The sequence below is a fragment of the Lichenostomus cassidix genome, chromosome 6, assembly GCF_008360975.1.
Source record: "Lichenostomus cassidix isolate B80296 chromosome 6, HeHo_3.0, whole genome shotgun sequence".
NCBI lineage: Eukaryota > Metazoa > Chordata > Aves > Passeriformes > Meliphagidae > Lichenostomus > Lichenostomus cassidix.
This window is the reverse complement of record NC_139487.1, coordinates 1362699-1377192: the sequence shown is the minus strand read 5'-3', so window position 1 is coordinate 1377192 and position 14494 is coordinate 1362699. Positions and strand designations below refer to the sequence as shown.

Sequence of the window (14494 nt, the reverse complement as noted above, 5' to 3'; positions counted from 1 at the left end):
GAATTTTGTGGATTTAGGTGATAAAAACTTGAAATGTTACCCAATATTAAAGTCATTCTTCTGCTGTTTGTTTTTTTTTTTTTCTTCATTTTTAGCCCATTTTCAGTTCCCCTGAACCTGATAGGAGGCTCATTTGATTAAAATTTCATCTGTTTTCCTTGCTCTGGAGTAGTTCCCATGTATTTACATCCAAGCTGAGCCTGTAGGAGCCAAGCACTGCATTCTCACTGTGTGTGTGCATTTATTTCAGGTGCTGATTTGGGCAGTTAATTCTGTATTTCTCTGTGCCTCAAAGTACAGCCTGTTATGGCAGAGTGTAAACACACTTTTATAGCAAGCAGCTCCATGGTTTTTAAGGAGTAGATCCTCAAATCTCAGAATCCCTGAGGTTGGGAAATCCCTCCCAGCACATCGAGTCCAAGCTGTGCCCAATGGCCACCTTGTCCCCAGCCCAGAGCACTCAGTGCCACAGCCAGGAATTCCCTGGACACCTGCAGGGTTTGCCACTCCAAACCTCCCTGGGCAATTCCAATCCCTTTCCATGGAGAAATTCCTGCTGCTGCCCACTCTGCCCCTCCCTGCCCAGCCTGAGGCTGTTCCCTCTCCTGCTGTCCCTGTTCCCTGGAGCACAGCCTGACCCCCCGGCTGTCCCCTCCTGTCACAGCTGTGCAGAGCCACAAGGTCCCCCTGATCCCCTTTGCTCCAGGCTGAGCTCCTTTCCAGCTCCCTCAGGATTCTCCAGCCCTTCCCAGCTCCATTCCCTTCTCTGGACACCTCCAGCCCATCCATGTCCTTCTTGTCCTGAGCGGCCCAGAGCTGGAAAAACGACTGGAGGGAATTGCAATTATATATAGATAACTTGATCTATAACTAATATCTTAAATTGAATTCTTGAAGTGATGAACACATCTGGAAAATTGAGATGACTGCACCATGACTTCTGCTTTCCATGAGGCTTCATAGAATCAAGGAACATCCTGAGTTGAAAGGGAGTTGTTAAAACCCAACCTAGTAATTTTGGGGTCCCTTTAATTCTTAGAGAAAATATTCTTTATTTTTGATTCTTTAGTACATTTGTTTCTTCAATTGTTTGGAAGCCAATTCCTTATTTTTTTTTAAATATATATTCTAAGTATAAAAAAATCAGTGTTTTATTCACTCTGACTGAATGTTAAAATATTGAATGAGTCAGCCAAGTATGATGTTGCTTTTTAGTGCTTCTAATTGAATCTTCTGCCGTAGGATTTCCAGATTGAAAAATGAAGAGCAGAGAGACTTAATCCCTTTGGTAGGATAAGGGGGACAATGTTCTCCCACACACCTTGGGAGTTACACCAGAAATGTGGTTTTTGGGGTGGCTCCTGGTGGGATTTGCAGGCACCCACTAATGATGTGCACTCACTTGTTGCTATAATTTGATTATTGCAGGAAAATTTGGCTCTGTCCTGTCCACTTTCCCTCCTCTTGGTGCTCCATTTCTTACCCAACTGGAATCTAAGTAATTATAATCTCCTTGGCAGCCCCCAGTTTGATGAGATACCCTGAATAACTGTGTCCCCACCATGAGCAGTAATTAATGAACTAATTAACACCACACTTTCTAATGTCATCCTACTTCTGTGCTGTGTGTAAATAGAAGCAGAGCATTGTTTGGGTTGGAAAACACCTCAAAGATCATCAAGTGTTAATCTTTGCTCTGTGCAATTGATATAAAATGATATCAATATCCCGATTGATACATGTATGGTTTATTTTGTTGTCTATGGTTTAAGTGCCACGTGGCTGCTATGCTTGCATCCCATTTAAATTTCTGGTGTAAGTAGTAGCTGGGGAAAGATGCAGGATGTGTTTACTTGTTTTTGGAGAAGTATTGGAGGAAATAATCCATCAGCATTGCTGTTGGAACAGCCCTCTGGGCTCTGCTGTTCAAATACCTGCTGACGGCTCCAATCCAGCCTTGGCATGAGCAGGAGATGGAGTCAAACTGCACTTGTTGAGTCTGGAATGCAGGAGGAGCAACCCACCTGCCCCTTCCAGAGCAGGAGAAATGGGTTTATTGCACTAAAAGTGCCCTTTCAGTAAAATAAAGCAGTCAGGGATAGCTCTGGATGCTGGGAATTTGTGTTGCTCCCTCTGCCAAAGCAACCGGCTGAAGGCTCAGCCAAAGAGCCAGAGGCGACCACTGCTTGGAAAGACACTTCCCCAGCTTGGCATTTCGGGGGCTTTTGGTTGCCATCCAAAGAGGATTAGCAGGATAATACGATGGGACAACAGAAACTTGCTTTTGTTGTCTTTGATTGTTTAATAAAGAATTACGTGTTTGCTCTCGTCGAAGACTTTTTAAATGCCGTAGAAAGCAAATGTTGCTCCATGTGAACACAGATCCCCCTGGTTTTTCGGGAGCTTGTGTGAAGTGGGCCTTTGGAAAAGGGAAGAGGGGGACTGATTTTGAGTGTATATGCCAGTGTGTATTTGTATATGTTCAGAATATGCAGCTTGATTCTGTACCTTCACATTTTTTATGGGATTAGTTCTTCGGAGGGTAAAGAAATTGTATCACCCCAAACTAACCCTGGATTTGCTTCCAGCCTGTCTGACATTTCCTTTCCAAACCTCCTCATGCCAGGAAATGAGGAGGTTTTGTTTTCATGCCCTCTGAAGCTCCAGGTTTGGCTTAACCAGGTTAGATTTACTCAGAGAAGCAGTGAGACACCAGCAGAGCACTGCAGTGTTTCAGTGCAGCTTTTGTTTGAAAGCCTCACCTGGATTTCAGCCCTGCTCCTCAGCTGGGGAGGTGTTTATTACTCCTGTAGCCAGGATGGAAATCCAGAATAAAGCACTGGACCTGCATCTCCAGTGCTTGATTCTGGAAAGCTAGAAGTTTGCTTTGGATGCAGCAGAATCAGTGGTTGTGGAGGGGAAGAGGTGTGTTGTGCCCAGGTCAGTGGGTGTTGAGTTCACAGGACCCTGCTGCAGGGTATAAAGGACCTGTGTCCTAGAACATAAAAGATAATTTTTAAAGTTATTTTACTTTTTAGCAGGTTATATTGACAGAATTACATCAGATTAGCTACTCTGAGGGTTGTTTTGTTTCAAGACTCTTTCTGAATTTAAGCAACGAACACAACACATTCTTCCCCTCAAAAATTAGTTTTTGCCTTAATTTAAAACCTGTGAGTGACTTGGCTTTCCTTGGGCTGCCAGTTTTGCAGGATGCCGTGAGTGCTGTTTGAGTGTAGTGATACTGGGACTGTGCATTACCTGCTTCAGAAGTTGTTTTTCCATTAAGGAATGAGTGATGCTCAGAGTTCCCTGTGGGTTGCAGAGGGCAGCAGCCATCCCTTGGTTTTTGAGACAAAAAGCCCTGCCCTGGCTTCCAGGACAACTTTCTCCCATCTTCACCTGTCCAGATGAATATTTCAAACTTTCAGGGATCTGTTTGGATCAGGGCATCCTTTTCACAGCATCCCAGAATGGTTTGGGTTGGAAAAGACCTTAAAACTCATCCCATTTCACCCCCTCCTCTGGACAGGGACACTTTTCCCTATCCCAGGCTGCTCCAAGCCCTGTCCAGCCTGGCCTTGCACACTTCCAGGGATCCAGGGGCAGCCACAGCCATATATTTCAGCAGTAAAATTATTTGTAGCCCACAAATCCTTTGTTCTCTTGCAACAGTAGCTTTTGGAAGGTGAAAATACAGATGATTTATCAAGATATTAACAGGAGTAGATTGTGAGATTGTTCTGATTGCATGGATCCTGTGCTCTATTCACAGTCCTTAAATCTTTCTGTGCTTTGAAACACTAAAAAATGGCTTTTTCCTCTAAGACAAGCCCCATAAGGTTGGAAAATCAGCCTCCACCCTGCACTATATGTGCAGAAATACATTACCTTTACTATTAATATCTTTTCCCATATTCTTAATGCACAATGGATTGTTTCCTTTTAAATAAACAGGCAGAACCCAGTAAAACAAATAGAGGAAGTTTTAAACTATTAAGGAGATGTCGAGAGAACTATAATTCAGTGAAATCCTTGGGTGGTTGGCCCATGGCATGGGCAGCCTCATCAGTGGGGTGGCAGAAGCTTTTTGACACTGCATCATCTTGCAAACATTGGTTTATGATGGATTTTTGCCTTGACTGATGGGATTTGATAAGGATTTTGTTAGGAGAAGGACAAAAATTTAGTGCATCAGGAAGAATGACTGAGATGAAGCAGCAAATTGCCAAACTCTGAAGTAATCCAATATTTCAGGCTTTGATTGAGTTTTAATTCAAAACTTGAATCAATAGCAAGCAGATTTGAGAACACGGTGATACTCAAAAGAAGAACTCTTTAAGAGGTCAGGATTGGTGGGCTTTTTCCTGTAATTAGGATGAAAAAGCAGCTTCCCTGGCATTTATTGATCATCCTCAAACTCAACAAATTCCTGGAATTGCTGTTGGTGAGTCCTTGATATCCCATGGCACCATCAAACCTGGGCAGCTGTTTGTCAGTCGTAGCTCATTTGTTAATGCAAACGTCATTGAAGCTTGAAGTGATGAAGTTTTTGGGATAAATTCATGAAGAATGGGAAGCAAATGAAGCAGTTGGTGCTTGGTCACACCTCAGGTGGGGTGGGTATTGATAGCTCCAGGGGAAAACCCTGCAAGTAGTGATCTTGTTGGGTAAATACATTCCAAAATTCAGGTTTTATGGCTAAAACTCCCAATGATTTGTGTGATGTGGGATCCTCTGGCAATCGTTTTCAGTGTTTGAAGCCAGTGTGGGGTTACCTCCTAGCCCAGCATGGGAGCAGAGCTGTGTGGAAAACCTGCTGTGGCACCTGGTGACATCTTCAGTGTCACATCTGTGGGAGAGCCAAATCCAGCACTTCCAAATGGGCAGCAGTGGCTTGGCTAGAAATGGTGGAAACAGAACCATTTTGGGGTCTGAAAAAAGGAAAGGAAATAGGGGAAAGAATTGTAATGCAGTTTCCTGCTGTTGGTTGCATTTCCACTCACAGCTCAATTAACACTTTGTGTTAATCTGAAAAAGATCAAGAAACCCTTTTTTGGAGGAACTGGGGCATCTCCCTGATTAATTCAGGACTTTCTTGATTTAGAAAAATCCAATTGCAGGATGTGTGAGGCCACATTCGATTTGCCAGCTGAATATGTTATTTTTGCCTTGATTCTCAGAAATATTTGAGGGGGGAAATAAAAAATTCCTGAGGACTTCCATGCTGTAGCCTAATGGAAATCCCCTGCTAAATCAGATGCAGAGGGGATTATTGTTAATATTTTGATATGGTGTGGTGGGTTTATATTGTTAAAGCAGAGTGGAGGAAATGGAAAAAGCTGTGGAGGGAAGATCCATCAGAGATAGGGCTGTGATGGGAAGGATTCAGTGCTCCATAATGCTGAAAGGAAAAACATGGCTTTGCTCTCTGGACTTTTCTGGAAAACACTCCTTGTTTTCTGGGAGAACATGGAGCATGGAAATGCTTTGCTATGGATTTTTTTTTTTTTTTAAGACCTTGTTGATGCTCAAGATTTCTCTGCATTTTTTGTGTCTCTGTTCATCGTTATGGATATGAATTGGATTCCAGGATGTCAGGCCAATGTCCAGTGAAGTTTCAGGGGGGTTAGAACATAGAAATACTTGAATTATTTGCTGTCATGTGAAAGATGGTTAATACAAATTGAACTAAAATTACAATCTCCCAGGTTTCTGTATTTGGCAGTCTGGTGAGGTAGATTTACAAATACTGCATCTATGATTTTATTTCTGTGGGAAAACTCCAGAGGATGGCAGGAGATGTTTCCTCTGTAAAAGTGCAATATTTTTCTAACGAAAGTCAAAGTTCCAAGATATTTTAACACAGATTTGTCGGTATTAAAGTGGAAGGGGAGAATGAAGGTGGAGTTCCTGCAGGAGCTGATCAAAATTCTGCAAATTTGTCTCAGAATCACGAATGTTTGGGTTGTGAGGAACCTTAAAGCACATCCAGTTCCATCCCAAACATCTCTCAGTGACCTTCACCCTGGAGCATCCCAACCCTATTGCATATGGATGTGGATTTATGTCCTGCAGCTTCATTTCATAAAAATAAACCTCCTAAACATTGCTGCCCAATGAATATGATAAACAAGACAGCAAATAGGAGTTGCAGTCACTCAAGGTTTCATCCATAAAGCTCAGTTTGACTTGGTGAGAGCTCAGAGGGTTATTGATAGTTTGCTGCTCTCCCTGCAGCTTGGGTTTTGTTCTGATGGAAAAGCTGATCCCAAAGTTGTTAGAGTCATGGAGCACATGGTGAGAGGTTCAGTGCATCTGGTTCAGGGCTGTCACACCAATAAACATGAAGAATGTGCCCTGCTTTTCCACATATGTGAACTTTCACTGCTTGTTTGCTGACTTCTGCAATGAGCTGCTGCTCCAAAAAAAGTTCACCCATGTCCTCGAGGAGGGAGAGGGAACATGGAAAAAGGCTGTTGGAGTTTTGATGCCACCAAACATTGGATTATTTAGCAATTTGGATTGCAGTCAAAGGAAATAAACCACAGGGAAGCTGCAGTTCCTGAACTTCTCCAAGCTGAGTGGAGTTGCTCTGGTTGCTTTGTGTCTGAAATAGAGGAATTGTGCAAGAGCTTCCCAAAATTCAGGGGTTTAGGTTTACTTTTGCCCTGGTAGGCAAAACTGTCAACTTGATGGTTTTTCTGCTCTCTCACACTGATTATATTACTCACAGATGTGACTTCATTCCACAGCACTTAATAATGGGATTTGAAAAGATTCTCTTATTTGGAAAACAACTAATTATTGTCCAGCTGTGAGCAGTGGGCAGCTGTAAGTCATCCTGCATGGACTTTCCTGGCTCCTGCTGCACCCCTGCTCTGTCATTCATGGAATCCCAGGATGGTTTGGGTTGGAAGGAACCTTAAAGGTCATCTCAGCCCAGCTCCTGCCATGGGCAGGGACATCTTCCACTGTCCCAGGCTGCTCCAAGCCCTGTCCAGCCTAGCCTTTGACACAGGGAAGTAAAAATCAATCCAAGACACCTTGTTGGTCTCTCAGTGTTGCAAGAAACCTCATGAAGTTCCACAGGTCAAGTGCAGAGTCCTGCAGCTGGAGGGACAGGAGACAGGGAATGGCTTCCCACTGCCAGGGGAAAGGGATGGATGGGACATTGGGGAGGAATTGTTCCCTGGGTGGTGGGGAGGAATGGGATGGAATTCCCAGAGCAGCTGTGGTGCCCCTGGATCCCTGGCAGTGTCCAAGGCCAGGTTGGAGCAGCCTGGGACAGTGGAAGGTGTGGAAATAAATGGGCTTTAAGGTTCCTTCCATTCCAAACAGTTTCAGGAATCTTTCATTCTGTGTTTGCTGATGGAGTTGCCCTGTGCTGCCTCACACCAAGTGGTTGGTCACTTTTTTCCCAGTTTCACATGAGCTGAGCTCTTTGGAGCACAGGATTTTTGTCCTGGCAGTGGTCTGGACCAAAGGTTTGGTGTCTGGGTGGCTGCAGAGGACACACTTGTGGTGTTCTGTCCTCCTGCAGTGCCAACCAAACTGTAAATACAACTCAAACATCCAGCCTGGGGTGGGTTTTTTTAGCCAAGATGGATTTGACGAGTCTGTTATTGTTGGTCTTGTCCAATATTGAGAAATACTTGGCAGCTGTTTCCAACTACATCCTATCAGTAATCGTAAAACCAGACTGGTAACAATGGGAATAAAAATATGCTTCTTTTTCCTAAGGAATGATTGATTTTTTCATATGTTTTCTTTTCCAGCAGACATACTCTATTTGTGTTGCAGCTGTTATTTGCATAACACTGCTGCTCTAAACCACTGAATATACTTTGTTGTCACAACAATCCTGTTTTAAATAAGTGTCAGAACACATTGGATTTTAGCTGATAAACCAGCCATGAAACTGCTGCTATTTCAGATTTTTATGAGGATCACTGTGCTGCTAGTTAATGGGGTTTTTTTTGAGACTTTGATTTAGGTGCTGACTTCTAAAGGTGGATCATTTGAAGTTGGAATTTTGAAAGTGAAAGCCATAGTTGAGGAAACTTGAAATGCACTGTTTTCTTGCATTTTTCAAATTGCTTTTGAAAACAGCTCAAGTCTGTTCCTTGGTGAAGATTCATGCAATTAAAGAGGATTTTGTCTTCTTCAACAGGTGAATTCCAACCAGGGAGGATCTCCATGCAAGGAGAAACACGTGGTGCTGCTCAGCCCTGTGGGAAAAATCGAGATATCTGGGTGTGAAACAGGCTTACATGAAATAAAACTTCCCAAAATGAGCATGCTGCCAAGTGGGTGAGTTCATGTCCTATTGATCCTGTTTGTGTTTGTGCTGGAGGAAGGAGATTGCCCAGAGGATCTCAGAGCTCCCTTGTTTTTGCCAGTCCTACTGGGAGCTCAGAGAAAGGCAGGAGGAGCCTGCAGTGCCTTAAGGACACCAAAATGCATAAATTCCTCTGCTGCATCAGAAATATTATCAAAGAAACATTATAAACTGTGTTTCTATGTAAATTTTGAGAGAACCTCCTGCCCCCCCTAATTTTTCACACTGAGAGGTAAAACCTTGTGTACCTCACAAATCTTGCAGGCCTACATCCATTTTTACATTTTTATATATTTATATCTAAGTTCCAACAGGTAGAACCAGGACTGACTGATTGTTTTAATTATTGTGTAGTGCTTGTGAGAGCTTTAGTTGTTTTTCCCAGAGTTCAGAACAGATCCCACCTGGCAGTGGAGGTGATGTCTCAAATACAGAGCTGCTTGAGGAGGCACCAGAGCATTTTCCTGTTCACTGTAAGTTGTGTTCAATCTGCTGGAGTCCATCTGTCCTGCTCAGATCTTTGATTTTTCCTTATTTGTGAGAAAATGCTCCGTGCTGTTTTTAGAAGGAACACTGAATTAATTCAGAATTAGATCCTAAATTTCTGTGCCAAATTTCTTTACCAAAATCAAAGACATGTTAGACTATCTCAGACTTGTCTAAGGTTGGTCTCTCAGCTGGGTTTGGTAATTAAGTTCTACTTTTCCACAGTCTGCTCCATCGATGCTGTTACCAGCAAGACTCTAACAGGTTTGGCTTCCTTCTCTCAATATTGTCTTTTTTTCATCCTGACTTTGCTCCTGAAATTCTCCATGGATTTATGGGGTGTCCCCTTTTCTGTTTTCCTGTTTTATTCTACATGTAACTGAAATGGGTGTCAAATCAATCAGGAACGTGAAGCATAAATGTGTGTTCTGGTTGAAAGATGGTTTTGCCTCCCATGTTAAAATTCTCTGAATTTCACAGTTTTGCCAACTCTGGTGGTATGGAGATAAGTGCTTCCCTTTCTTCAGGTGCTGGTTGAAGTGCTGGGTTTCTGCTGGTGAGAAATGGAAATAAAGGGTGTTTAGGGTAAAGCTGAAACTTGCCTTGGCTGCCGAGCAGCATCTGCCTGGAGGATCTTCTCCCTGTGAAGGGCAAATGTCAGTGAGTGGGTGGAAGAACACAAGTGAAAGGATCTGGGGGCTCTCAGAGCTGCTTTTAGGGGTGGATGCTGCTCTTATTTACCAGAACATCTGATATGCTCACCTGTAATGTGGCCACATTGTGTGGTTGAAGCTTGATCTTGGTCTTCAAGCAGAAGTCAGATCATTTTCCTAATTTTTTCATTTTTCCCTGTTCTTGATCTTCACTTTTCTCAGTGGTGAGCTGACTTTGCTTCATCTTCAGGCATTAGTGGCATCTTGGTTACTTTTAACCTCACAGGTTGCATGATTTATGTGCAAAAATGGTTCCATTAGAAGGTCTGTCACTCAGGAGCAACTCAGAAGTTAAAGGCAAAAAGAGTATTTTATGATTACTTCAATAATTTAAATCTGAATAAGAAAGGTAGGACCTCCTTTTGTCTTTAGCACTGATAACGTTCTAAAAATTTTAAAGCCATCTGTAAATGTTTGTGCTGAAGTATAACATTTAATCTCTCCTACTCATCGCTAGTGAATAGTTGTTAAATCTGGCCTCATTATTTTCGACAGAATAAAATACAAACAAAGCAGTGCCTGGTGTTTCTCCTAACTGGCTAATAAACGCCATGGCAAGAACATTGGGTGGGAAAAAAAAAAAAAAACATAAGAAACATAAAAATTGATTTTAATGGACCCCTGTCAGAGAGAACCATAATGAGCACGAGTCTGGTAATAAATATTGGTATTCTGCTCCACGGTGCTTGGGACTTCTCATGTGGAATTGCATGTAACAATCAATAGAGATTTTAGGGTTTTTTAACAACAAAAATAAGTAAACCTTTGAAATATATAAATACTTAAGGCTCGCGCTCTGTCAGACAAACCTGGTAGTTGTAGGAAAATCTGATAAGAGCCGCTGGTTAATGGCATAATCGCTTTGTGGAGATCTCGCTCTATTTTACAGCTTGTAAAACGCTGGGCAATTAATCACCTGAGATTATAACCTCCTCACTGATGGCTCTCCTTAAAACTTAAGAACACACACCATAATGGAGCCTAAAAGGAGAAGCAACAAAGTAAAACCCGGTTTCAGTATGCTTGAAAGAAATTGATCTATTAATGAGATGAAACTGATTGTAATAACCTGAGGTTATTCTGCTCCTTGGGAAATTGCTGGGGTTTAAAAGTCCAGACACGTCACAGTGGGATGCTTTCTGTTTGGAGAGGAGAAATCTTTATCCAGGCTCTGGAAATCCATGATTTGGATGCAAAAAAACTGGATGGGGCTTGGAGCATCCTGGGACAGTGGAAGGGGCTCAGGGTGGGACTGGATGGGCTTTAAGGATCCCAAACTGCTCTGGGATTCTGTGGTTAGGATGCCCTGATCCCAGAACATCCCTGAAGAATTGACATCTTAATCTGGACAAGTTTATCTAAGACCTTCAGCTTCATATTTAAAAAAAAAAAAGTGTATAAGCTTGTATATATATTTTATATATATATATATATATATAAAATAAGGAACAGTTACATAATATTTCTATTATTTTACAATATATAATAATAATATGTGTATTTCTTTTGTACTATATCAGTTGTGGTAATTTTTTTTTCAGTACATACAAATCTAATGATTCGTTCTGATCAATATTCCTCCAGCATTCCTGCCTGAAATATTGCAAAAGCTTAACACTTTTTACTCATGTCTAGAAGAAAAACTCCCTTTCTTTTACTGTTATTGTACTTCTAAGGGTCTTGAGCAGCTTTGGAGCATCAGGATTAATTTTTTTTTTGTCCCACTCTCAGCTGTGGTGTTCCCACACTGGGGTGACTCTGTTTTGAGAAGCCATGTCTTGTTCCAGAGGTGGAGGAGTAAATGACCCCCCTGGTGAGCAGGGGATCCCACTGAGATTCTCTCAGGAATTGCCTTTTCCCTCAGGAAAACCACCCTGGTTTTGCCAGCTCCCTGCCTGGTCAGGATGGGACAGGGGCTGTCTGTGCTGGACAGAGGAAATACTGTGGGAATTAGAGGATTTTAGTGAAAGGGCTCTAGTGGAACATGGTTTGAGGGAAACTAAGCAGCTTGCAGTGTGTGGTTGGAAAATCCTGCCCTGCTGAGCGTGGGGGATGAACAGCATCATCCTGATGAGTGTGTGTGACATGGAAGCTTCACTTGCTGTCCTGTTGTTGGGATGGTCAAACCCTGCATTTGCCTGGTGCTGTAGGGACACCCAGACTTCCCTTCCCACCCCTTCAGAAGCAGTGTGATCCCATCTGCCCTCTGTGCTCCCTGCAGCTTATTTGCAATTTTCTTTAGGGTTTCATTTGCCTCCATCTGAGAGAGATCACAGGAGGAGGAACACAGAGCCAGTTTGGCCCTTCCTGCATTATTAAACTGCCTAAACCTTTTAGGGTGACTCTGCAGTTCAAGAGGTTCTCCAGGGTTTCAGTCAATCTCTCTCTGCCACTGTAACATTATCAGAAACTCTCCAGAATCTCCATTTAAGCAGGTTTCCAGCTATTAGAGAGTGAAGGAAAATCTCAAGTGTGTGCAAAGGCGTGGATGCAGCAGCGCAGGGAGTCTGATAAGAGCCTAGAACAATAACTTGGAGAGGTGTGAACCACTCTGTTCATCTCTGAGGTATTTAATCATAGCCAGTGGTGATGGTTTAAATGTCAACTTTGCTAACTGTTTCATTCCTCATACTGTAAAATTTACTGTGAGTGATATCTCACTTTGATGCCACAAGTGGGAGGCATTTGGGAGAGTGCCACTCCTCCTATTTTTCCAGTGAGCATCCGCCAAGGCTAAGAAACTTAGTGGAGCTCAGGGGCACAGTAAAATCCCACTGAAGGAGGTAGGTGTGTGACTCCTCTGCTGCTTTGAATAGATTCCTGGTTTACCAGGAACATCTGATGTGACTTATGTGGATAGAGGATTATTGGCAGTGTGGCTTGGAAGAGGCTCCACTCTTCCTCCTTCAGTTCTTCCTTGAAATTATTGTGTAACAACAGAGGTTTTCTATTTAAAATGGTACAGGATAAACCTGAATGAGCCAGGGAACATAGTTGGTGTAGAGGAGTTACTGGATTTGGGATGAGCTGTAAAGAGAGTGGCAGCAGGGAAAGGTTGTACAGGGCAGGGAATGGAGCTGGGAAGGTCTGGAGCACCAGGAGAGGCTGGGGGAGCTGGAAAGGAGCTCAGCCTGGAGCAAAGGAGGCTCAGGGGGACCTTGTGGCTCTGCAGAGCTGCTGCCAGGAGGGGACAGCCGGGGGGTCAGGCTGTGCTCCAGGGAACAGGGACAGCAGGAGAGGGAACAGCCTCAGGCTGGGCAGGGGAGGTACAGAATGGAAATTAGGAAAAAGCTTTTCATGGAAAGGATTGTAAAGTGTTGGAATAGGTCGAAGGAGTCCTCCTGGCTAGGGAGGTGTTGGAGTCCCCATCCCTGGGTGGATTCAAGCTTGAGGACATGGTTGGTGGAGCAGGTTGATGGTTGGATTTGGTGATCTTGGAGCTCTTCTCTACCCTTAATTCCATGATTCTGTGTTAAAACAGTGACTGGACAAATCCAGCAGCCACTCCACCTGTTCTTTACTGCTGAAGTACCTTGTTCCCAAAGCCTTCAAAGTGCTGCCTTGGCTCAGAGAGCACCTGGTTCTCCTGAGTGATGCTTCTTCAAACCCACCCAGGATTATTTCAGCCTTTTAACCCCTCACAGTGCTGACAACATTGGTTTCTATATTGATGAGCAAAGTGAGAGCCTGTTTGTGGTGCCTGTGTGAAGCAGTCACCAGAAGAAGATCACTCATACATGTTTCTCTTGCAAAACTTTTCATTTCTGAATTTCTTTTAACTTGTGGCACAAAGCTCTCACAAATCTCATTGAGTTTTCTGCCACTTGTCTTGGAAACAAAACATGCAGATGCCTGGGTAATAGGGAGATGATGCTTGTTACTTCAAATTACTTCAAAATAACAGGATAGTATATTTTAAAAAACAGGAAAGAAAGGAAAAAAGAAATATTACCTTTTCTGGTAGAAGTCTCTACAAATATCCAGGCATCAATCTTTATTTCAGCAGATTCAATGGATGTGGCAGGAAGAGTTATTATATAGCATAGTCCTCCTTTTATTAAAAATAAACTGGGCTAGGGTTTTTCATAGTTTCTTGTGGAGATGCTGCAGATTGTTTATGCTGCATCAAGCTAAGAAAACTTTTTATTGGAAGTGGTGTTTCCAAAACTTAGACAAAATAATTTCCTGCGTGTTTTTAGAGTTTAGCCTGACATGTAGTGGAGCTCAAAGATGTGGTTTCACATGGTTTTAGAACTGGTTTGTGGGCAAAGTTTTGCTGTCAGGTCTGGCTGGTGACTTTAATTCTGCATGATTAGCAAAACCCACATTCTTCTCTCACTTAAGCTGAAGTGAATCTTGAGCAACTCCACTCTAATCAATACTAGACTTTAGCTGTGTTATTTTCCCTGACAGCACGGCTGCATTTCTATTATCTGTCAAAGGCAGCATTGCAAGATTCAAATAGGAGTTGGTTTTGTGAGTCTTCAGTTGTGGTTTCCTCCTGAAATCTTGTCAGAAAAGCCTTTGAGGGCTCTATGTAAAAAAATAAAATAAAAAATCTAGGGGTTTTTTAGTGGATGGGAGGCTGGACATGAGCTGGCCATGAGTTCAATCTGTTTAATCACAAAACACCTCTGTGGTTTTTAATTATTCACAACATTATCTGTGCATCTAAATTTTCTTCAAGGACCACAGAAGTCAGGGAAGAAACCCAAGGTGAAGAGTTGCAATATTTAAAAACACCCACTAATTCTGGTACATAATAGAAACATAATCCATGTCATTATGCAGCCCATTTTCTCATCCTTATAGCAAGGATTTGCAATGGAAAAATGCTCCAGTGCATTAATCTACCTCTGGCACGAGGAGTGGAAAGGTTCCACTGCTGGCCTGAATCACTCCTGGCGTTGGTAAAGAGACACCAGGCACTGTATCTGTGGCACAGCACAGGGCA

At 42.8% G+C, this 14494-nt stretch overlaps 1 protein-coding gene across 2 annotated transcripts in view; it reads left to right on the top strand.

The window, feature by feature from the left end:
- MGMT (O-6-methylguanine-DNA methyltransferase) overlaps positions 1-14494 on the top strand; it is a 123798-nt gene that overhangs the window by 9904 nt on the left and 99400 nt on the right. For both annotated transcript variants that reach the window (XM_085064589.1, XM_085064590.1), the window contains exon 3: positions 8174-8313. In XM_085064589.1, coding sequence (XP_084920715.1) covers positions 8174-8313 — 140 coding nt within the window. The remainder of the gene's footprint in view (positions 1-8173; positions 8314-14494) is intronic.